The sequence below is a fragment of the Sorex araneus genome, chromosome 9 (assembly GCF_027595985.1).
Source record: "Sorex araneus isolate mSorAra2 chromosome 9, mSorAra2.pri, whole genome shotgun sequence".
NCBI lineage: Eukaryota > Metazoa > Chordata > Mammalia > Eulipotyphla > Soricidae > Sorex > Sorex araneus.
This window is the reverse complement of record NC_073310.1, coordinates 20959989-20984163: the sequence shown is the minus strand read 5'-3', so window position 1 is coordinate 20984163 and position 24175 is coordinate 20959989. Positions and strand designations below refer to the sequence as shown.

At 40.5% G+C, this 24175-nt stretch overlaps 1 gene segment (V, D, J or C); it reads right to left on the bottom strand.

Annotated features, from left to right (window-relative positions):
* The window catches only part of LOC129407136 (Ig lambda-1 chain V region-like), a gene marked incomplete at its 3' end in the record, with an annotated part of 38402 nt that extends 14834 nt beyond the window's left edge, over window positions 1-23568 (bottom strand). The window contains 1 exon segment of the V gene segment in view: window positions 23523-23568. Coding sequence covers window positions 23523-23568 — 46 coding nt within the window.
* Between the last annotated feature and the right edge of the window lie 607 nt (window positions 23569-24175).

Here is a 24175-nt window from a genome sequence, read left to right as displayed (position 1 = left end):
CCATCATTAGTGTGCTATGCTTAGAAAGGTGTTTTGCTTCTTTGTGTACAAATCTAGACAAATACAGACCAATCTTCAACTCACTGAAAGGCCCCCTAATTCTGGGAACATGCTTCTCAGGCATGATTTCCATGAAACATAACTAGTCTTGGTTCACTTAGGTCCTGCTTTCTTGAATCCATGGTGGGCTACTGACTACAACAGGATCTGGCCATATAACATTCTTGTCCAATTTGTTTCCTCTATGCTTGAGACCACTAGACTACAGAAGGTGACTAATGTGCAACCACAGATGCAAGGGACTGAGACATGTTATTGAAGACCTCCTCACATCCTTCTTCCTAAGACACCTTCACTGCACTGGACCCCTACTGATCCCCATAAGCAGGAAGTACCTTGAGTAATTTGATGCTCCATTTCCTGACTGCAGTCAGAATTTTTTTCTTTGTGCGGTGAATGAAAGAGGAAGCCTCAGTTTCTCATTAGCAGTCTGTTTTTAGCTGTCTTCATTCCACATGTTAAACCTCCTCTCACATCTTGACTTTACCTTTTTAGGGAGGAACGTTTGAAATTTCCCAAGACAAAAGTTCCACCTTCCACCTCAGATCTTAGGCTCATTAGACTTGTATTACTGTATCACTTGTCATCCCATTGATCCTCAATTTGCTCGAGTGGGCGTCAGTGATAATTCCATTTGTCTTTGTCGTGTGTTAGTGTAGCCCAATGATATCTGCTCGCTCCAGGAACAGGAAGAGCCTCAAATCATTCATTCAGAGTTTTGACGAAGAAGTCTGACCATCTTGTTGGTGGGCAGCCACACAGTCTTTTGACATCCCATGGAATCCTGTCAGTAACAGAGCTAGTCCAGTGGTTGTCTCTGAATCGCATTAGTCTCATTACGCAATGAGAGAAAATGGGCAATACCTATCTTAAATGGTAAGGTAGATTGCCCAAAAGACTTAAATCAAGCAGCTGACAGTGTAAGATCCCAAAATACTCACAAAAAGCCTGTCACTTGGCAGAAAGCACAAAGACTGAACCAGTTTTTCTATAACCCCCTCCCACCGACCACACACATAAACACACACACACACACACACACACACACACAAAGGAGCCATATCTAACTTACTTCTATACTAAGGATCTCCACTGTTGGAAAATTTCTTTCTCTCCTTGTTAATATCCAAGACCTATTTTTATTTTCTAACTTTGAGCATCACTTTTTTAATAATATTTTTATTCCTACAAATATTGAAGAATCTAGAACCATGTAGATAACACAGAGACAAGCTTTCCCTGCTCCTGCATCACTTCTCTTTCTGGCCCCCAAAGAGGGTGAGGGAAGCTTAGTTCTCAAGGAGAGAGAGAGAATAAGCCAAAGTCCAGCAGTGTTTTCAATGTGTCATAAATTAGTGTCTTGGGAGCTTGACCAGTCTTCTGTTGAAACTAGCATGGACACTGACCCGCAGTGCAGTGACAGCTCCAATGCTGACACCACATGTGAAATGACTGTCTCTTCTGTGTTCATGGTCAGTGAAGGCTGATTCACCACAGCCTGAGAATTGGATCCTGAAATGGAAACAGAAGCATGTCAGGAATGAAGATTAAAGTCAGAGAAAACCTAAAAACTCTGGACACTGAAATCACAAACCTGGTCAGTGAGTACGAAAGAGGAGGACAAGGAGAAAGAAGAGAGGAATCCACTCATAGAATGACTTTCAAGGACACACTGACCCCATAGTTGACCTCTGGGGCCTCTTCCATGTTCTTCTGGCCCTGAAGGAAGTGTTATTGATGTATTGCTTGCTGAAAACCTGAGACCTTTAGCATACATGCCCAACCCCAATTGTGTCTTCAATGAAGGACTAGCTCTGCTGGGAGGGGCAAGCCTGGGATGGTTGGGAGCTATGTTAGTCCCTTAGAAGAAGAACCTGGTGGCATTTCTAATTCAGACCAGAGAGATTTAGATTTTCTGGGGCTTGTATAATCTGGATTTGCTGCAGGCCAATTACACTTTAAAAGTGTTATGGGGCTGGAGGGACAGTACAGTGGGTAAGGCCCTTGCCTTGAATGCACCTGACCCAGGTTCTATCCCTGGCATCTCATATGGTCCCCTGTGCCTGTCACGAATAATTCCTGAGTGCAGATCCAGCAATATCATGTAAGCATGATCATGTAAGTTGTGGCCACACAACTCCCCCCAAATACAATACTCCCCACGCCCCTAGACCAAACCATCAAAAGCACTGATGTCCCCTGGTTACTTCCTCATATAAACAAGTTTTGAAAATATTTCAGAACAGAGGTTCCTTCAATTCATAAAAATTTTTCAATACTTTTCTGGAAATTTGTGGCTATAGGATATAATTTTAATTAATTTTCAAATGTTGCATATATGATTTCTGTTATATTTTTAGCATATGAATTTATAGCAATACATATATTATGTAAAATGAAAATAGAAGCTATAAATACATAAGCTATTGTTTCCCTCCTTATCCCCATTGAGAATGGACATTATGATGCTCCTTCTGAGAAAATATAATTGACTTTACCGTAATAGCATAACTTGTTCTTGCTTGGAAAATTTCCCGTGTTTAGCTTGTGTACCAAAAAAAGCCTAAATAGAGTAAATTCTAAGTTAATGTAAAGGCAGTCCTAGGACACCAGTATAAAAGTGAAGAAGTTCATCAAACCCTGGAATAACTTTGTTTATTTGAAAATTTGCAGGAAGAGTTGATGTGATTTTTCATCAATAAAATAGAGAAGATCTTGAGCTGGGTGACTTCATTAGAGGACCTGCTGTACTCAGTAGCAAAAGATGAAGCTTAGATAAGGCTTATGTCTCACTTGCACACTTACATCTATCACTGTGGATATGGTCACTGAACCACAGAGCACAGAAATACTCAGCCTCATCCTCAGCCTTGACTCCAGTGATGGCGTGGACTGCCTTGTTTCCAAGCAGGGAGCCAGAGAATCGGGCAGGAGCTTCTGGATTCTTATTACTGGTATCACCTATTAGACCCCAGGGCTTCTGGTTGGGCTTCTGTTGAATCCAAGGAGCATCATTACTGGTGGTGACAGCCCCAGTGCTGGAGCCACAGGTGAGTGTAACTGTGTCCCCAGCATTCGTGGACAGTGACGATTCTTGAATCACCCACCACATTCTGAGAAGTGATCCCTGAAAACAAATGTGAGAACAAGGGCTTAAGATGAGATGATATAAAGAAGCAGAGTATCCTTTGCCTTTATCACCCACCAACCCAGAGTTCCCTGACCTGTGCAGAGAGCCAGAAATGTGAGCAGGAGAGGAGCCCAGGCCATGGTGTAGACAACCCAAGGTTGTGCTTTGTCAGACCCCCTCAGCTCAGGACCAGCCTCCAAGCTCTTCTTTTTTTTTTATTTTATCAAAGAGTTGGAGCTTTGTAGTTATTTATTCCTTTTTCTTCTTGTGGGAAGAAGGTTTTCTGATCGTGCTAAACTTCCCTTTTAACTGACAGCTTTTATAGTGTCAGGCTAAGCTAATGGCTATTTTGCGTGTTTGAGATCGCAAAAGTGAATTTTCAAAAAAATACAAGTACCGATTGAGCTGAGGTAACAAAGAATAACTGAGGCAGCATTAGAGTTGGCCGCTCTGAGAGGAGGCCACGCCCACTTTTAGACCACGCCCACTAACATACGGGACACGCCCCCAGTGTCTTCCTGCGAGGGCGGGCCGCAGTTAGGGGGCCCGGTGAGGAGCCGGGGCGCAGAGGACATGGGCTGGGGCGACTGGAGGGTCTCGGGGAGTCCAGGCGGCGGGAAGCGGGCTCTTCTTTTTTTAAAATAATAAATTTATTTATTTTTAATTAATGAATCACCATGAGGGTACAGTTACGGATTTATACACATCTGTGCTTATGCTTCCCCCATACAAAGTTCGGGAACCCATCCCTTCACCAGTGCCCATACTCCACCGCCAGTAAACCAGCATCCCTCCCATCCTCCCCAATCCCATCTCCCCCCACCCCACCCTGTCACTGTGGCAGGGCATTCCCTTCTGTTCTCTCCCTCTAATTAGCTGTTGTGGTTTGCAATAAAGGTGTTGAGTGGCCACTGTGCTCAGTCTCTAGCCCTCAGTCAGCCCACAACTCCCTTCTCCCACATGGCCTTCGACTACATTATAGTTGGTGATCCCTTCTCTGAGTTGCCCTTTCCCCAGAATGTGAGGCCAGCCTCCTAGCCATGGAGTCAACCTCCTGGTAGTTGTTTCTACAATTCTTGGGTGTTAGTCTCGCACTCTGTTATTCTATATGTCATAGATGAGTGCAATCTTTCTATGCGTGTCTCTCTCTTTCTGACTCATTTCACTTAGCATGAAACTTTTCATGCCGATCCACTTAAATAAAAAATTTGTGACCTCCTTTTTTCTAAAAGCTGCATAGTATTCCATTGTATAGATGTACCAAAGTTTCCTCAACCAGTCATCCGTTCTAGGGCATTCGGGTTTTTTCCAGATTCTGGCTATTGTAAACAGTGCTGCGATGAACATACATGTGCAGATGCCATTTCGATTATACTTTTTTGCCTCTCTGGAATATATTCCCAGCAGTGGTATTGCTGGGTCAAATGGGAGCTCAATTTCTAATTTTTTGAGAATCGTCCATATTGTTTTCCAGAAGGGCTGAACCAGTCGGCATTCCCACCAGCAGTGTAGAAGGGTCCCTTTCTCCCCACATCCTCTCCAACAGCGGTTGCTTTTGTTCTTTTGGATGTGCGCTAGTCTCTGTGGTGTGAGGTGGTATCTTGTGGTTGTTTTGATCTGCATCTCTCTGATGATTAGTGATGTAGAGCACTTTTTCCTGTGCCTTTTGGCCATTCGTATTTCTTCTTTGGTAAAGGTTCTGTTCATTTCTTCACCCCATTTTTTGATGGGGTTGGATGTTTTCTTCTTGTAGAGTTCAACCAGTGCTTTATATACCCTTGATATCAACCCCTTATCTGATGGGTATTGTGTAAATATCCTTTCCCATTCTGTAGATAGTCTTTGTATTCTGGTCACTGTATCTTTTGCGGTGCAGAAGCTTTTAGGTTTAATGTAGTCCCATATGTTGATCTCTGTTTTTACTAGATTGCTTAGTTCTGTGTCACCTTTGAAGATAACTTTATCTTCAATATCGTGGAGGGTTTTGCCGACCTTGTCTTCAATGTACCTTATGGTTTGTGGTCTAATGTTGAGGTCTTTAATCCATTTTGATCTGACTTTTGTGCATGGTGTCAGGTCAAGGTCTACGCCCATTTTTTTGCATGTGGTTGTCCAGTTGTGCCAGCACCATTTGTTAAAGAGGCTTTCCTTGCTCCACTTCACATCTCTTGCTCCCTTATCAAAGATTAGATGATCATACATTTGGGGTTGTGTGTAAGGGTATTCCACCCTGTTCCATTGGTCTACGGCTCTGCCTTTGTTCCAGTACCATGCTGGTTTAATTGTTACTGCTTTGTAGTAAAGATTGAGAAATTGAGTTTGGGGAGGGTGATGCCTCCCATCGTCTTTTTCCCAAGAATTGTTTTAGCTATCCTTGGACGTTTGTTGTTCCATATGAATTTTAAGATTGCTTGATCCATTTCTTTGAAGAATGTAATGGGTATACTTATAGGGATCACATTGAATCTGTATAATGCTTTGGGGAGTATTGCCATTTTGACAACATTGATTCTCCCTATCCACGAGCAGGGTATATGTTTCCATTTCCTCATGTCCTCTTTTATTTCATGGAGTAGCGTTTTATAGTTTTCTTTGTAGAGGTCTTTTACTTCCTTGGTTTAGCTGATTCCGAGGTACTTGATTTTCTGGGGCACGATTGTGAATGGGATTGCTTTTTTTATGTCCCTTTCCTCTGCCTCATTGTATGCATATATGAAGGCCATGGATTTTTGGGTATTGATTTTGTAGCCTGCAACTTTACTGTATAAGTCTATTGTTTCTAAGAGTTTCTTAGTAGAGGTTTTAGGCTTCTCTAGATATAGTATCATATCGTCTGCAAATAGTGAGAGTTTGATTTCTTCCTTTCCTCTCTGGATGCCCTTAATCTCTTTTTCTTGTCTAATAGCTATCGCAAGTACTTCCAGTACTATATTGAAGAGGAGTGGTGAGAGTGGGCATCCTTGTCTTGTGCCTGATCTCAGAGGAAAGGCCCTTAGTGTTTCCCCGTTGAGGATAATGCTTGCTGTAGGCTTGTGATAGATGGCTTCGACTATCTTGAGGAAAGTTCCTCCAAACCCCATTTTGACGAGGGTTTTCATCATGAAAGGATGTTGGATCTTGTCAAATGCTTTCTCTGCATCTATTGATATGATCATATGGTTTTTATCTTTGCTTTTATTGATATGGTGGATTATGTTGATTGATTTCCAAATGTTAAACCATCCTTGCATCCCCGGGATGAATCCCACTTGGTCGTGATGTATGATCTTTTTGATGAGTTGTTGGATCCTATTTGCCAGTATTTTGTTGAGGATCTTCGCATCGGTGTTCATCAGGGATATTGGTCTGTAATTTTCTTTCTTAGTGGTGTCTTTGTTTGCTTTTGGTATTAGGGAGATGTGTGCTTCATAGAAACTGTTTGGGAGATTTCCTGTTTTTTCAATTTCCTGGAAAAGTTTGAGGAAAACAGGCAGCAGGTCTTCTTTAAATGTTTGGAAGAATTCGCCAGTGAAACCATCTGTGCCTGGGCTTTTGTTTTTGGGGAGGTTTTTGATCACAGTTTCAATTTCCTTAACATTGATGGGTCTATTCAGGTATTCCAAGTCTTCTTTGTTCAGTCTTGGGAGATTGTAAGAATCGAGGAATCCATCCATTTCTTTTAGGTTCTCCTGCTTTGTGGCATATAGACTTTCGAAGTCGTCTCTAATGATCTTTTGAATCTCACTGGTTTCTGTTATGGTGTCCCCCTTTTCATTTCTGATTCGATTTATTAGGGTTCTTTCTCTTTCTTTCTTTGTGAGTCTTGCTAGCGGTTTATCAATCTTGTTTATTTTCTCGAAGAACCAGCTCTGTTTCATTGATCTTTCGGATTGTCTTTTTGGTTTCGATGTCGTTAATTTCTGCTCTAATTTTTATTGTTTCTTTCCTTCGATCTGGTTTGGGTTCCTTTTTCTGGTCCTTTTCTAAGGTCTTGAGTCGTGAAGTCAGGCTGTCTATGTGGGCCCTTTCTTCCTTCCTGAGGAATACTTGGAGAGCTATAAATTTTCCCCTTAACACGGCTTTAGCTGCGTCCCATAGGTTTTGGCAGCTCGTGTCTTCATTCTCATTTGTTTCTAAGTATTTTTTGATTTCTTCCTTGATTTCCTTCCTGACCCACTCATTGTTCAACATTGAATTGTTTAATTTCCAAGTGTTTGACTTGATTCTCCGTGTCAGTGAGTGGTTAGCTTCTATCTTCAGCGCATCGTGGTCTGAAAAGATGGTTGATACAATTTCTATTTTTCTGATTCTATTGAGGTATGTTCTGGGGCCCAGTACATGGTCTATTTTAGAAAATGTTCCGTGTGCAATGGAAAAGAATGTGTATTCTTTCTTTTGGGGGTGTAAGGCCCTGTATAGGTCTATTAGGCCTCTCTCTTCAATTTCTTCTTTCAGAGTCAGTGTTTTCTTGTTGAGTTTTGTTCTTGTCGATCTATCTAGAGGCGATAAGGCCATATTGAAGTCTCCGACTACTATTGTGCTGTTAGTGATGTCCTCTTTGAAGTCTGCTAGGAGTTGTTTTAAATATTTAGCTGGTCGTTCATTAGGTGCATATATGTTTAAGAGTGTGATTTCTTCCTGTTGAACATATCCCTTGATAAACAGAAAGTGACCTTCGCTGTCCCTATTAATCTTTTTCAACCTGAAATCTATGTTGTCGGATATTAGGATGGCCACTCCAGCATTTTTAAGGGGGTTGTTTGCTTGCAGGATTGTTTTCCATCCTTTGACTTTGAGTCTATGTTTACTCTGTTTGTTCAGGTGTGTTTCTTGCAGGCAGCAGAATGATGGGTTTAATTTCTGGATCCATTTTGCCACTCTGTGTCTCTTTATGGGTGCATTTAGGCCGTTGACATTGAGAGAGATTATTGTGATAGGATTTTGTGTCATATTTCTGTGGTATTTGTTGTTTTTATGTGGCTCCACCTTGTCTTACAGTAGCCCCTTTAGACCTTCTTTCAAGTTTGGTTTTGAGTCTATGAAGGACCTGAGCTGTTGTTTATCCGAGAAATAGTGTATGGTTCCTTCGAGTTTGAGTGAGAGTTTAGCCGGATAAAGTATTCTTGGTGAGGCATTCATTTCGTTGAGTCTTTTCACTATGTCCCACCATTGTCTTCGGGCTCGGAGGGTTTCCTCTGACAGGTCTGCTGTAAATCTGAGGGGTGCTACTTTGTATGTAATTTCCTTCTTTGACCTTGCTGCTTGCAGAATTGTGTCTCTATCCATAGCATCCGTCATTCTGACTATGATATGCCTTGGAGTCTTTTAATTCGGGTCTCTTTTTGCTGGTACTCTTCGGACTCCTTGTATCTGGATGCCTGCCTTCTCCAGCTCTGGGAATTTCTTAGCAATGATGTCTTTGACTGTGTTTTTTTCATTGGGGTTATTTCTCTGTGGTTCTGGTACTCCAATGATTCTTATGTTGTTTCTCTTGAAGTCATCCCCCAGGGTTCTGATTCACTCTATAGCCATTTTGAGGTCTTTGGCCATGATTTGTTGTTGTCTATAAGCTTTCTGCAGCTCATCTTCCAGGTTGCTGATTCTTTCTTCAGCTGTAGTCATTCTACTGTTGAGGGCATCTAGAGAGATTTTTTTTTTTTTGCTTTTTGGGTCACACCTGGCGATGCACAAGGGTCACTCCTGGCTCTGCACTCAGGAATTACCCCTGGCGGTGCTCAGGGGACCATATGGGATGCTGGGAATCGAACCCGGGTCGGCCGCGTGCAAGGCAAACGCCCTACCCGCTGTGCTATCACTCCAGCCCCTAGAGAGATTTTTAATTCACCTACCAATTCCTTTATTTGTGTGACTTCCGTTCGTAGGTTTGAGATTTCTGTTCTCATTTCTTCCTGTATTTTCTTGGTGGACCATTCCAGTGCTTCATTCATCTCCTCCCTTAGTTTATTGGATGTCTGTTCCATGGTTGCTTGGAGTAGGTCGACTCTACTACAGATCTCCTCTCTGAATTGTTTATCTGAGAGGTCGTAGATGTATTATTATTCTGTGTTAATTGTTCTCCCCAAACCTGTAGAATAATATAAATATTTTGCCGTATGGGTGATTACTTATGTCACATATGAATGCTTCTCCAGTCCAATTCTGCTTAGAATTTATATCTGAATTGTGTTTAGTTTTCAGTTATTAAAGCAAAGCATTGATAGATGGGTACTCATATCCATTGTATCCTCTGTGTTCTCCATTTGAGCATCCTATCCCCACTTTCAGTGCTCGAGAATGGGCTGCTGCAACCCCGAGCAGTTAGTTTACTTCTATTTGAAGAAGAAACAGAAACACTATACTGGGTAGGGTTGCTTGGCTTGGTGGACCTCACAGACTATTACTTCAATTTGTCTGTGTTGGTATCCATGCAGCTGAATCTTTGACTTTTGAGATCTCAGCAGAGACCATCAGGCAGCTCTATCTGGCTGCTCCCATTTATGTTTATCCCTGGACATTCATCAGGTCTGGAATGTACCCCTATAGAAAGCTGCAAACACACCAGTACAAGACTTTGTGGCTGTATGATACAGCCTGATCCCTGCCGTCAGTCCACAACATTTCTCCTTAGAAGGGATGCCCACTCTCACCACTTCTCTTCAGTATAGTACTTGAAGTACTTGCGATAGCCATTAGACAAGAAAAAGAGATTAAGGGCATCCAGATAGTAAAGGAAGAAATCAAACTCTCACTATTTGCAGATGATATGATACTATATCTAGAGAAGCACAAAACCTCTACTAAGAAACTCTTAGAAACAATAGACTTATACAGTAAAGTTGCAGGCTACAAAATCAATACTCCAAACTCCATGGTCTTCCTATATACAAACAATGAGGCAGAGGAAAGGGACATGAATAAAGCAACCCCATTCACAATAGTACCCCAGAAAATCAAGTACCTCGGAATCAGCTTAACCAAGGAAGTAAAAGACCTCTACAAAGAAAACTATAAAACGCTACTCCATGAAATAAAAGAGGACATGAGGAAATGGAAACATATACCTTGCTCATAGACAGGGATAATCAATATTGTCAAAATGGCAATACTCCCCAAAGCAATATACAGATTCAATGCAATCCCTATAAGTATACCCATGACATTCTTCAAAGAAACGGATCAAGCAATCCTAAAATTCATATGGAACAACAAATGCCCACAGATAGCTAAAACAATTCTTGGGAAAAAGACGATGGGAGGCATCACCCTCCCCAAACTCAAACTTTACTACAAAGCGGTAACAATTAAAACAGCATGGTACTGGAAGAAATGCAGACCTGCAGACCAATGGAACAGAGTGGATGAGGTGTAATAATAGGTGTATGAGGGAAACAAAAGCACAAAGATGAGTAAATCTGTAACTGTACCCTCACAGTGATTCACTAATTAAAAATAAATAAAGGAAAAAAATTAAAGCTCTCAAAAGTTAAAAACAAAAAGAAGTATGACATATCACCCCTTTTTATGGTTTCCTCAAGACCTCAGGCAAATCTTGATGCTCCACTTGGACTCTTTTGGCTTTCTTGTTTATTGAGTGGTCATATATGAGCCCCTGTTTTTTCATACCATATGCTCTTAGATAAAAAAAATTGTCATAGGTCCTCCTGTGCAGGACACCAGATTCTCCTTTGTTATTCATCAGTTGTCAGAGATGAAGAAGTGTATCTCCAACATTAAAAATATTGTTTCAAGCATATATGAACTGAAAATATTTTCTCTTAGTTTTACTAATTGAGCATGAGACTGTGTTTTTAGATGTTACTTTAAAAAAGATGCGGAAAATCTTTTGCCAATGAGAAGGAAGTGATGTCTAAGCATCTTTCTGTGGTGAGACACAAAGTTGTGTGCACAGACACAGTGGACAGAACATGCTCTCACATATACCACATGTCTTATTTGTATACTCAGTCTTCCCCCCGAGCATGACTTTTAGAATAATACAGGTTTGCTGAAAGAAGGGGTGATGATTGATGGTCATTCTGGGAGAAATCTGGAAGAGACTACAAATTTATTGATATTTTGGGATCCTGACAGAGTTTATGTGATTCAAGCAACTGAAATTACATTGAAAGCTGCTCTGTCTATCTTCTGAGTTGCTTTACTTTATGGCATTAAACATAGAGTGGCTGTGAGTGTCATTAAAGCAGTAGATAAGAAGGAGATAAGAAGGCAGCTGGACTGACATGGTCACCCAGTCTGTTTAGAGAAAAGGTCAAAAGACTAGCTGAAATATCCTCAATATATGCCATTGCAATCTATCCAACCGGGAAAGAATGATCTCACAACTGTTTGTATCAACCCATTGCTGAAGTTTATAGTCAAAATGAAATGAAAACAATGGATCATGAAGCCTTCAGCAGAAAAATAGTAGACGAGTAATTATTCTACATGTTTTCTCCAATATCTCAATGGATTTATTAATAAAATGAAATTTCAGTTCTGAAAAGTGACCCAATGGTTGGAGGAGCAAGGGCCCATAGTGAAAGACTGTGGAAGACTTTGAAACAGGTCACAGTAAGCGTAAATATATTATTGATGTATCTCCAGGTTACCTTGATTTGCAAGGAGGTAAGTTGCATCTCGAATCACAGTGAGGTGTATATCTATAGAGAACAGAGACACCAGAGAGCAGACTCCATAGTTCAGCACTAGAGTGGAAACAGATATTCGCCAACAATGGTGGAAAATAAACCTCCAGCAAATAGCCAGTGAGTCAATACTAAAAGGGACAAGTACACAAATCCCTGCTTTAGGAGATACCTATAGCCTTAGGATCCATCTATGTGTATGTTAGCATGGAGTTTATCCAGGATGGTGACTTACAATTTATCCTTTGATCCCCAGGGGAGGCAGGTGGAGTTTAAGCTGGTGGAGATAAGTTTAGAATTTATCTTGGGGCCGCAGCGATAGCACAGTGGGTAGGGCGTTTGCCTTGCACACGGCCGACCCTGGTTCGATCCCCGGCATCCCATATGGTCCCCCAAGAACGCCAGGAGTAATTCCTGAGTGCAAAGTCAGGAGTAACCCCTGAGCATAAGTGGGTGTGACCCAAAAAAAGCAAAAAAAAAAAAAAAGAATTTACCTAATCCACAAGCTCTACTGTGGCCTACTCAAAAGAAAAGCACATCTTTGCATCCATCAAGACTTTTGTTACACAAATCACGTGTTGTATCCATGCCCACACTCATTACTGAGACTATATTCATCCACAGTGATTCCTGTTCTTCAAAGGCTAGAACAGCATTCTTTAACAACCATTCAATTAACCTGTCCACAGGTATAGAAAGATTTAATCCACCAGTTTACTACACTGGTAATAAATGAACAGTTCTGATAGGTCATATATCTGTTTGCAGTAGAGGTGCTAGTTCAAGGGTGTAAAAACAGTTACAAACACTGATCTAAAATACTAAAGTAAATGCAATGTCTAAAACACACAAAAAATGTGATAAGGGCTGGAGTAATAGTACAGTGGGTCGGGGGTTTGCCTTAGATGTCCCCAAACTGAATTTCATCTTCAGCATCACATCTGGTCCCCAGAGAACTGCCAAGAGTAATTCTGAGTGAAGAGCCAGGAGTAACCCTTGAGCATAGCTGGCTGTGATGCCTTTTCCTCCCTGAAAAACCCACAAAAATACGATATCTATAGACTATATTCAGTTTTTTTTTTTTAGATTTCACAGAGAATCTCTTCACTGTGATGGCTTTTGAGTCTGTTGCTGACAATCTTACATGTGTATCTCCTAGATCTCTTCCTGTTGAAACCCTCAAAAAGACCTGGCAACAGAACCTTCAGATCAGGACCAGACCAAAGATGAGTGATTACTGATAACCTGAAGTGCTGGGAAAGCAGGGACCATAGAGCTGCCTAAGGAGAGGGAGGCTGCAGAGCTCACTCTCATCCCTCAGCTCAGAATTTATGCTACTCTCCCCTAGAGACCTCTCTACTTGTTTGATTTCATCCTTGCGATGACAATACACCTCTAATCAAGACATGTTCAGGAGTGTCCATATATAAGGCAAACTCAACATTATGAGTAAATATCCTTAGTCTAACCCTTCAGTTTACAAATTCCACATAAAGTCTGAAAAGCAAGTCAAGAAAATACAGTAATCCAACTCGACACATAATAGTGATATAGGCAGATAGGGAAGCTCTTCTCCCCAGATGATGGCAGCAAATTTCCTGGGAAGTAATAGTTCTCAAGTTGCAAAGACCAACCTTGAAGAAAACAGGAACTAAGGCCTGATAAGACCCTCACCTGGCTCCAGCAATGGACCCTGAGGAGGCTGACACCCCTCTGACAGAAGCTCCATCAGGAATAAAAGGCCAGAAAGGAATTTCAAAGAAGTCCATCACCACTCCCAACTCTACCCCATTTGACAACTTCCTTAGCAATGGACTTTGACCTAGGTGAAGCCCCACATGGGGGGCACGTTGGAGAAACCCTGTAAAAGCTACCTTAAACAAAGGAGGGGCACACATATGCTGCCCAAACCCATGTGCTGCTTGTGCCCAGGCGGCCAGTCACATGTGTTACCTGAGCACATGTGTTTCCCGAGTACATGTGTTGCCAGCATCTCCCCTCTTGAGATGTGTGCTTTCATGTTTTCATGTCTAATACTGGAATGTGTGTAGAGGCTCCTTCTGCCCTTGGAGAAGCCTGGTTTCTCTCTTGAGCACATAACTTGGTGCTCTCTCCACTTTCTCTCCCCTGTTCCCTTCAAAACCTCCAAATATAATCTGCTTTACTTCACTGCTTGTCTACTTCTGAAGTTGTTTTCTGCCTGGAGAGACAGAAACCCAATAACCCTGGGTCCTGGGTGGCAGAGGGAGAAGGGGAGAAAGTGACTGTCACTGATGGTCACTATCCATACTGGTTCCAGCAGAAATCCGGTCAAACTCCCACAGCAATGATTTATGTTACAATAAGCAATATGAAGCAAATTTGTTTGTTCCTGCTAAGAGGGCAAGCTCGAGTGGTGGGTTGGACATATTGGTGGAGGGAAATACACACTGATGGTGGGATTGGCATTGGAACATTGAATGCCTAAAATAACTGTATTAAGAACAACTTGCCAAATCACGACTCATGATAAAGAATAAAATTTTAAATTAAAAGATTCGTGAAAATTCAAAGAATATTTCAAATGTTATAGAGTTGAGTAAAGCTTTAAATGCATAGAGATTTACAGCAACTGTATAGCACGATTACTCATAGACCCAAGTAACAAGGGCAGCTAATTTATGTACTGGTACCTCATCTAAATCTGTCACTGTGTCAAGCATTACTGTATAACAGCCAACAATAGTATTCAGCCTCATCCTCTGATTGGACCCCTGAGATTGTGAGGGCAGCTTTGTCCCCAAGGATGGAACCTGAGAACCGGGCCGGAGTCCAGGAGTGTTTTTTGTTTGTTTCATAAATCATTGTTTTGGGAGCTTGACCAGACTTCTGCTGGAACCAGTATGGATAGTGACCACCAGTGACTGCTCCAGTGCTGGAAGCACATGTGAGAACGACTGTCCCTCCTGGGTTCACAGTCAGTGAAGGCTCCTGAGTCACCACAGCCTGAGAACTGGACCCTGAAATGGAAACAGAAGCACGTCAGGAATGAAAATGGAAGTCAGAGAAATTCCCCAAAAGTTGGTCACTTGAATCTCCAGGAACCTTGGCAGTGAGTAAGGACAAGAAGGACGAGGAGGAGGAGAGGAGTCCTGCTCATGGTGCAGACTCTCAAGGACATCGTGGCCTCACAGCTGACACAGGACTCTGGGGCCTCTTTTATGTCCCTCTGACCTGGGGGAAGGGTTTGTGTTGGGTGTGCATGCTGCAAATCTCAGCCATTTAGCATAAATCCCCTCCCCCATTTCTGTGTCTTCAGTGAAGAACTAGCTCTTCAGTGAAGGGGAAACTTGGGCTAGCTTTGAGCTACGATAGTCCCTTGGGAGGAAGCACCTGTTGGCACTTCTTCAGTCTGAACTTCCTGCAGGCCTTGTTCACTTCAAAAGCATCAATGCCCCCTGTTGATATCTCAAGATAATGTTTAGTGTATTTTAATTATTCAGAGCGAAGATTTTTTTTCATAACTGTTTTTTAATTTTTAAAATGATACTTTTTTGCCATGTAAAATCAAATTCTTAAAGTTTTCTTTTTTAAAATTTATTTATTTTTATTAAATCACGTGTAAAGTTACAAAACTTTCAGTTTAAGTCTCAGTTACACAATGCTCAAACACCCATCCCTTCACCAGTGCACATATTCCACCACCAAGAACCACAGTAAACCTCCCCCCCACCTCCCCAACCCCCAGCCTCCCTCCCCGCCTGTGTACCTGATAAATTTTACTTTTCTTCCTCTTTACTTTGGTTACATTCAACATTTCAACAAAAAACTCATTATTTTTTGGAGTTTCCCCCCCGCCAAAGTCAGACCTGCTGGAAAGGAAGCATTTGATAATTTGTTTTCCATTGCTGAGAATTAAGTTTTAATTTTGCTTTTGTTTTTAAATAGAAGTCATTCAAAATATTGTTAGGGATCAACTCAGTAGCCTTCTAATACTCTCTAGTACCATAACTCTGACTCAATCTTTGCTACTCCTTGTTGATACTTCTTTACTTCTTTTCAATATCCTCCTCAAAGTTTCGATTCTGCCTTACACCCATTTAGCAATTATCACTTAGGTAATTTTCCCTTTTTTTTGTATTCATAACTCACTTTATTTCAGAAATATTTTTATTGGTTTTAGGTGTCCATCAAGGTGACATCATGTTTAATGTTAAAAATTTTTGTCTTAGGGTTGAGCTATATAGTTCAGTGGGCAAAGTACCTCCCTTGCATGTGAGTGATCAGGGTTCAATGCCAACATCTCATATGATCTCCCAAGCTTACTAGAAGTGATCCCTGAGAACACAGTCAGTAGTAATCCATGAGTATTTCCTGGAAAAACAAGTTTTACAGGCTATTATGAGATTGTTTGCAGTACAAATATTAGGCCTGGCAAATCTTAAAAACAGGCCCAGGAAAAAGAATATATTTTTTTCTTTTCCTTATGTGTTTGTGATGGGGATTCTTTCTTTCTGTAAGAATTTTACATTTACAGAAAAATTCAATAATTTTATAGAGTTGTCTTATATACGTTTTCTATTTAACTATAATTAGGTATTATGTTAATCTTGATCATTTGGTTATTGGGTATAGACTTTAGTTGTTGTTATGATTTCTCCATCTTTTCATTTTCAAATAGTTGTCAGTACATTAAACTATTATATTGTATGGTGGTATCTAATTCATTTTTTACTTTATAATTTACTAATTATATAGGTCATAAGTTTTTGTGTTAAATTCTTATCTTATACTGTGAATATCTAGACATATTTTAAAGGTCAATTCATATTTTATTGCCTTTCTTTTCATATGGACTTTTAAGTGCATGTGTATTTCGTGTTTATTTATTATTGGTCTACTATGGAGAATTTGGCAAAAGAATCTGAACGATATTCTGTATTTGGTTCATTTGTCCTTTTGTTAGTATTAATCTTTGTGATTCTTCAGAAGAAATCAGAAACAATTTCATTTTCAGGCAATTAGATTCAGGTTTTTCAGTCAGTTAAATCATCACATTAGGTATGAGTGATTTTTTTCTGAGTTGATCAGCAAATGTGTTCCTGAATTATCCTGTATGTGTTATCTTCCACCACAATCTTTCTCCTTGAATTAGCCATTATGTAAGCTTTTATTATAAATTGGGATGGGAAAAATAATATTAATCTGCAGTGACCACCAGGGTTGAACACAGAAAACATTTCTGCTCTTTCCTACCTGGAGGCTTGAGGAACAAAGGCCCCGTTTGGATGTGTTGGAGACCAACCTCTAAACAAGAATAAATTTTTCTTAGAACAGGAAAGACTGAACCAAAGTTTTGTGTCTCCGTTCCCTACCTATACTTCTCACTCACCCTCTGATAAGAGAACAGGTGTCCTATATACAGTGATGACTCCAAGGTTACCACAGTCTGAGAATATGTATCTAAAACAGAATACCCCGAGACCCCAAGGATATAGAATCCACTCCCCTGATTAAACCATTTGAGGGAAAGCTGAGTAAAAGCTCTCTATAATATAATGGAGATACTGATAGATGTGGTCTTCTTAGTTTTCTGGTTTGTGTCTGGTGTCCTGGGATCTTTTCATGTCCCAGAGTCCCAGAGAAGAAGGCACTTCATGCAAATCAGTTTCATTTCTCTTTATTTCCCAGTGTAACTCTGATATCTCCCGAAGGAGATCTTGAAAGAGGCAGATAGTGAGACCTCACACAGACAGTGACTATAGAGTAACAGATACTGAGTGATGTGGGTTGATATACGTCAACTATGTCTACCCCCATGTGGAGACCTCAGTCCTATATTTTTCTCTAGAAAATCTTGGAGCTGAAAGATAATTTTTGGGAGAACTTTCTTACCCAGTCAGTAATCTATAATTTTCATCTTTTTGAACTCTCGGGCCACTTCAATAAACTTGCTGCTCTGTGAGTACTTTCAAACTCGTCTCCTCCAGCATAGGTCCAATTAGGAAATCTCAGAACAAGTATCTGGGTGTGATTGAACAGGGCTAAGGTGGGAGGACTAGAGCTGAAGATATGACTCACAGAGTTTCACTAACGTATAAGACATCACAACTCCCATTTGCTCTAAGAAAATATAATTATATGGGGTTACTCCAATTTATCTTCAGATTTTTTTTGAGAAGACACAAAACACTATAAAATGGGATTTATCCCCCAAAGTGGCATATTAAAATAAGAAATAAAAATTTCTATTGATAAGAAAAACAAACAAGCAAAAATAGGCATAAATACAGTGTCTAGGCTCTTTGGGTTGATCAACAGAACACTTTTATTACCATGTCCACTAATATTATCTATGGGTCAGAAGGAATGGAGAGGACCAAGGTGTATTTTAGAGGTAACGAAATAGGTAGAGATGTTACTGCTTTCCAGAACTGGTGAAGTTAACTCACATGTTTACTTTAATCATATCCTGAAGGAAAAACATGATCTACTTTGTAATTCCAAACTGTAAGTACATTTTTAATAAGGCAAGACGTGTAGTGATAATGATGAGAAATGAAAGCCAATGCACATAAGATTAATGAAATATGCATTGACTTTCTTTCATTTCTCATCATTATCGCTATACGTCTTGCCTTATACAAAAATGATTCTAATAAAATATTTATGCCTTTTAATGAAATCCAGGCCTGAAACAGTGTATCTACTTTACTACTGCCCTGTGCACTGTTGCCCTTGCTCAGGATCATAACAGGTCACCTCTTAGTGTCCTCCTCATGACTTGACCTGGGGTGTATTCTCTGTATTCCACTGGGTTTCCTCAGAAGAGATTTTTCCAGCATGTTCTCTGGGGTCTTTGGTAGTTAGCACTCAGGTGCTGTCTCTCAAACAAACTCCTCTCTGATCATGACGTTGTGCCCTATGTTCCAATTCTGTATTTTTAACAGTCTTCACTATTCTGATATGTGACTTGCAAATGTCTTCTCCCATTCCCTAGATTGTCTCTGCTTCCTGTTAAATGTTTAAGTCTTCAGTGCAGAAACTTGTTTGTTGTACTCGGAGACCACACATGGCGGTGTTTAGGGGCTACTGGTAAGTTTGGAGGCTGTTCCCAGAGTTTCTAGGGGATCATGCAGTGACAAGGATTGATCCCTGGCCTCCCAAATGCAAAACATTCTTTGTGTGGTCTCAGTCTTCTGAGCGCTCACTCCAGTCCCAGCAATATTTTATTATAACATAGTCCCACTGGTAATTTTGGGATTCATTGATTCAAGTGGTGGCATCATATCTAAAAAATTATTACTAAGATAATTGTTATGAGGATTTTGTTTTCTAGAATCTCTCTTTTGTTAAGATCTAATGCTTAAATAATTAAATCATTTTGAGTTTTTCTCTTATGTGACTTAAGACAGAATTCAGTTTCCTTCAATGTTTATATGAATTTCTGTAACATTATTTGTTGAAGATAATATCCCACTCCCACTCCCCACTGTGTTTTCTTGATCACTTGAATATAAGTGTTTGGGTGATTTTCTGACCTCTTATTCCTGTGCCTATGATCTACATGTGTATTTAAATGGTGGCCTGGCACCACATTACAAAGTGTACCTTAATAATCTCTTTTGAAACCAAGAGTGACAGATCCACCTTTTAAATTTTCTCACCTTAGTTTTTGCTGAATTGAGTATTTTGCATTCCAGTGTTCATGTGGTATCTCACTCCCAGGAGTCCCTTTCTATGACAGTTGTAGGGATAAATATTCAACGTGCTAGCAAACCCAGAAATCTGCTACAGAAGGAAAAATGTGTTGGGTCAACTCTTACAGAATATAAGATAATTGAGCTGTTTGCAAGATTTGGACATTCAGGGGATTGTGATGATGGAAATTTATGGGGGAAAATAAAGTTCACTTTAGGTGTATTCAAAAGTCAGAATGTCAGCATATACTTCAAAATTCATTAAAAGAATTTTGAATTTGATAGGCTCAAATATCGCACAATATTTTTTAAATTTTATTTTATTTATACATTTATTTTTAATTTTTAAAATTTTATTGAATCAGTGAAATAGTTACAAGCTTTCATGTTTGGGTTACAATCTCACAATGATCAAACACCCATCCCACCACCAGTGCACATTCTCCACCACAAATATCCCCAGTATATCCCCCTTTCCCACCCTCCCCCTGCCTCTACGGCAGATAATATTTCCCATACTCTCTCTTTAATTTTGGGCATTATAACTTGCAACATAGACACTGAGAGGTCATCATATTTGTTCCATTATCTACTTTCGGCATGCATCTCCCATCCAAACTGGTTCCTCCAGCTATCATTTTCTTAGTGATCCCTTCTCTCTTCCATCTGCCTTCTCCCCTCCACTCATGAAGCAGGCTTCCAGCTATGGGACAATCTCCCTGGCCCTTGTATCTACTGTCCTTGGGTGTCAGCCTCCTGTGATGCTACACTCCACAAATGAGTGCAGTCCCTCTATGTCTGTCCCTCTCTTTCTGACTCATTTCACTTAGCATGATACTCTCCATGTTTATCCATTTATAAGCAAATTTCATGACTTCATCTCTACTAACAGCTGCATAGTATTCCATTGTGTAGGTGTACAAAGGTTTCTTTAACCAGTCATCTGTTTTAGGGCACTTGGGTTATTTCCATATTTTGGCTATTGTGAACAGTGCTGTAATGAATATGTAGGTACAGATGTCATTTCTACTGTATCACATGATAATTTAGTAAGAACACATAGCCTTGGTAGTCTACCTTCACTGACTACTATGTATTTCAATATGATTTGAAGAGAGGTCTGGCCTCTGAGGTGTCTTTGTATTGTGTTTGGGATTTAAATTTGATCCGGATTTTCCCTTAGTTGTCTCAATTTTTTTTTTGCTTTTTGGGACACACGCAGTGATGCTCAGGGGTCACTCCTGGCTCTGCACTCAGGGATTACTCCTGGAAGTACTCAGGGGTCCATATTGGATGCTGGGAATCGAACCCGGTTCAGACGAGTGCAAGGCAAATGCTATTTGCTATTTGATATTGCTCCAGCCCACAAATATTATTTTAAGTACATTTTATTTCCTATTTCCAATTTAAATCTATGTATTTCGTTTTCAAGTGATATAAATATGGCATATTCATGTCAATTTCTGGTTCTGTGGAAAGAGGAAGCAGAGTTCCGCATTTCATTTTATAATGATTTCAAGATTGTTTGAAAGGAACATATTATACCTTACATTTTTATTTGATGTTTATTTTTGTTCATTTGGCCAGATCCTGTTGTTTCAAGATGTGAGGATTGACACTGCCCTGTCCTCCCTATGGGGCAGCTAATGAGGAAGCAAGCACTTTGATTCTGCGGTTGCACATTTTCCCAGTATGGGAATTGTTCTTGCTTTCTTTCCCCTTTATGATTTGAACACTTTTGTTTAATTTTTTTAAATTTATTTTTAAATTTTATTTTTATATAGTTGTTCATAATAGTTATTTTTTGTTTGTTTTTTATTTTATTTTTTTAATTGAATCACCATGTGGAAAGTTACAAAGCTTTCAGGTTTAAGTCTCAGTTATACAATGCCCAAAAACCCATCCCTTCACCAGTGCAAATATTCCACCACTAAGAACCACAGTATACCTCCCCCCACCCCCCACCTCCCCAGGCCCCCAGCCCGCCTGTGTAACTGATAAATTTCATTTTTCTTTCACTTTACTTTGATTACCTTCAATATTTCAACAAAAAACTCACTATTATTGTTTGGAGTTTCTCTCCCCCAAAGTCGGACCTGCTGAAAAGGAAAAATTTGATAATTTGTTTTCCATTGCTGAGAATGAAGAGATATGAGGTCGAGCATGCACAGCTTCAGATTTCTGTATTTTAGTATTTTAGTAACTAAGTCCAGAGAAATTTCTGCCAGAAATTGCATCATTGCAAGCTCGCACCTCTCTGCTACATTATATTCCACATATGAGTGCGATCTTTCTATGTCTGTCTCTTTCTTTCTGATTCATTTCACTCAACATGATATTTTCCATGTTGATCCATTTATATGCAAATTTCATGACTCCATCTTTTCTAACAGCTGCATGGTATTCCACTGTGTAGATGTACCAAAGTTTCTTTAACCAGTCATCTGTTTTTGGGCACTCTGGTTTTTTCCAGATTGTGGCTATTGTACAGTGCTGCAATGAACATAGAAATGCAGATGTCATTTCTACTATACCTTTTTGCCTCTTCAGGATATATTCCCAGGAGTGGTATTGCTGGGTCAAATGGAAGCTCAATTTCTAATTTTTTGAGAATCGTCCATATTATTTTCCAAAAGGGCTGAACCAGCCGGCATTCCCACCAGCAGTGTTCACAATATTTAAATACAACACCAATCCTATCATCATTACACCTTTCCACCACATTTCCATCATGAACCCCAAACCCTGCCCAAGGCAGAATCAAAATAGTTTACTTTGTATAGCTTGTTATGAATAACCTGCTAAAAAGGAGACCAAAAAAAGTTTCAGAGAGGAAAGTGTGTGAAGATTGTTGTATTTCACCCAGAAGCCATTAAACCCTTCTATAAGACATTACTAACATGATGTTAAAGGTTGAACTTATGTGCTTACACGCACACACACACACACACACACATATGTACATATCATTCTCCTACCTCCATTCCCAACTTTCTTGACATTCTAAGTTATATGATTCTGTGCCAAAGGTTGGCCTTGGTGACTTTTTCAATGAACACTCTTGGAACTAACTGAGTAATGTAGAAGTAGAGGTATTTTTCAAATATCACTGTTTATAAACATCACCTGGAGTGCTGGTTGAAATAGATCTTTGTGCCCCAACAGAAGTTTTGACTCAGGAGGCTGAGTTAGCTGAAATTTCCACTAAATTTCCAGTAACATTCCCATTTCAATGCTAAAGAAAATACTAATTTCACCTGCCTGTGTAGTTAATAAAATCAATATGACAGTACTGTTTAAATAAGAAGACGTTTAGTAGGTTGGTTGTTCCCTGAGTCTCACTGTGGGCTACATAATTTGAAGTTTTTCTTTCTCACCGTCATTATAGCAAGGAGAGGAGAAAGCGAATAGGCTTAGGAGTCACCTTAGAAAAATGGACACACCTTGAAGAGAAATAATGAAGCATATTGATGAACCCCCCATTAAGATCTAGCTGCCTCCACTTTCCTGTGTGTTTGCATTTTGTCTTTTCTCTTTCCTCCTTTAAATGATGAGACCTTGTGAACATCTGATGATTTTGGTTGCACTTCTCCCTGGTTTCACATCACTGTGTAAGGGCCACTGCTCAGGTACAGAAAACAATAATACTCAGCTTCATCCTCTGTAAGAGCCCTCGTGATGGTGAGGACAGCTTTGTTCCCAGAGATGGATCCAGAGAAGCGATCAGGGATCCCAGAGGGTCGGTTATTTGTGCTATCTATAATACCACGGGGACCATGGCCTGGTATCTGCTGGTACCAATTTGGGTAGTTACCCGTAGAGACTGACCCTGTGCTGAGGCCACAAGTGATGGTGGCAGTCTCTCCTGGCAATACAGAAAGTGACGGCTCCTGGATCACCACTGTCTGGGAATCCACCCCTGCAAATGACAGGAGAGAGACAATCACATAAGATGATGGTTGTCCTGCATCCCTGCCTCATGACCACCTCCTCTTCTCCCCACCAGGATGCAGAGTCCTTTCTTCTAACCTGACTCATAGGAGAGGAGACTGAGCAGAAGAATCATCCAGGCCATGGTGGGAAACTCACAGGATATGACCTTCTCAGCCTCCTGAGTTGGTGTGTGGAGCCCTGGGGCCTTTTCATGCATTTCAACACATCAGAGGGCACAGGGCTTCATGCAAATAAGGGTTCTCATTCTCCACCTGCTCAGCGTTACCATGATACCCCCTGGAGGAAATTTCGAGAGTTAGAAGATGCAACCTCACACAAAGAAGAGGCAGCACAATGATTAATACACTGAGAGACCGTCCCGCATCAGTTTCCACCATCCCCGGGGACATTGATGCTGTATTTATTCTCTAGAAGTTTTTGGCTGTGCAAAATCTTACCTTGCCCCCACTCCCCTTCACCCCAGTCATCGAGTCTCCAGTGGTAATGCATTCTTTTGAGCACTCTAACCTCCTCCTTCTTGAATGGGTATCAAGTCTTCCTACCGTGCTTGTCCTTAGGAAATCACAGAGACCATTTATGGGGTGTGAAGAGACATGGTTTCCCCTGGACATAATTCTGAGCCTTGTTCAGAAGCAATGATGAAACATGAGAGTGTAGGTGGAACACCCCAAGTTTCACTGCCTGATTTGGACTGATATCTCCCTTGTAATCCTGATAACAAGCCAGGA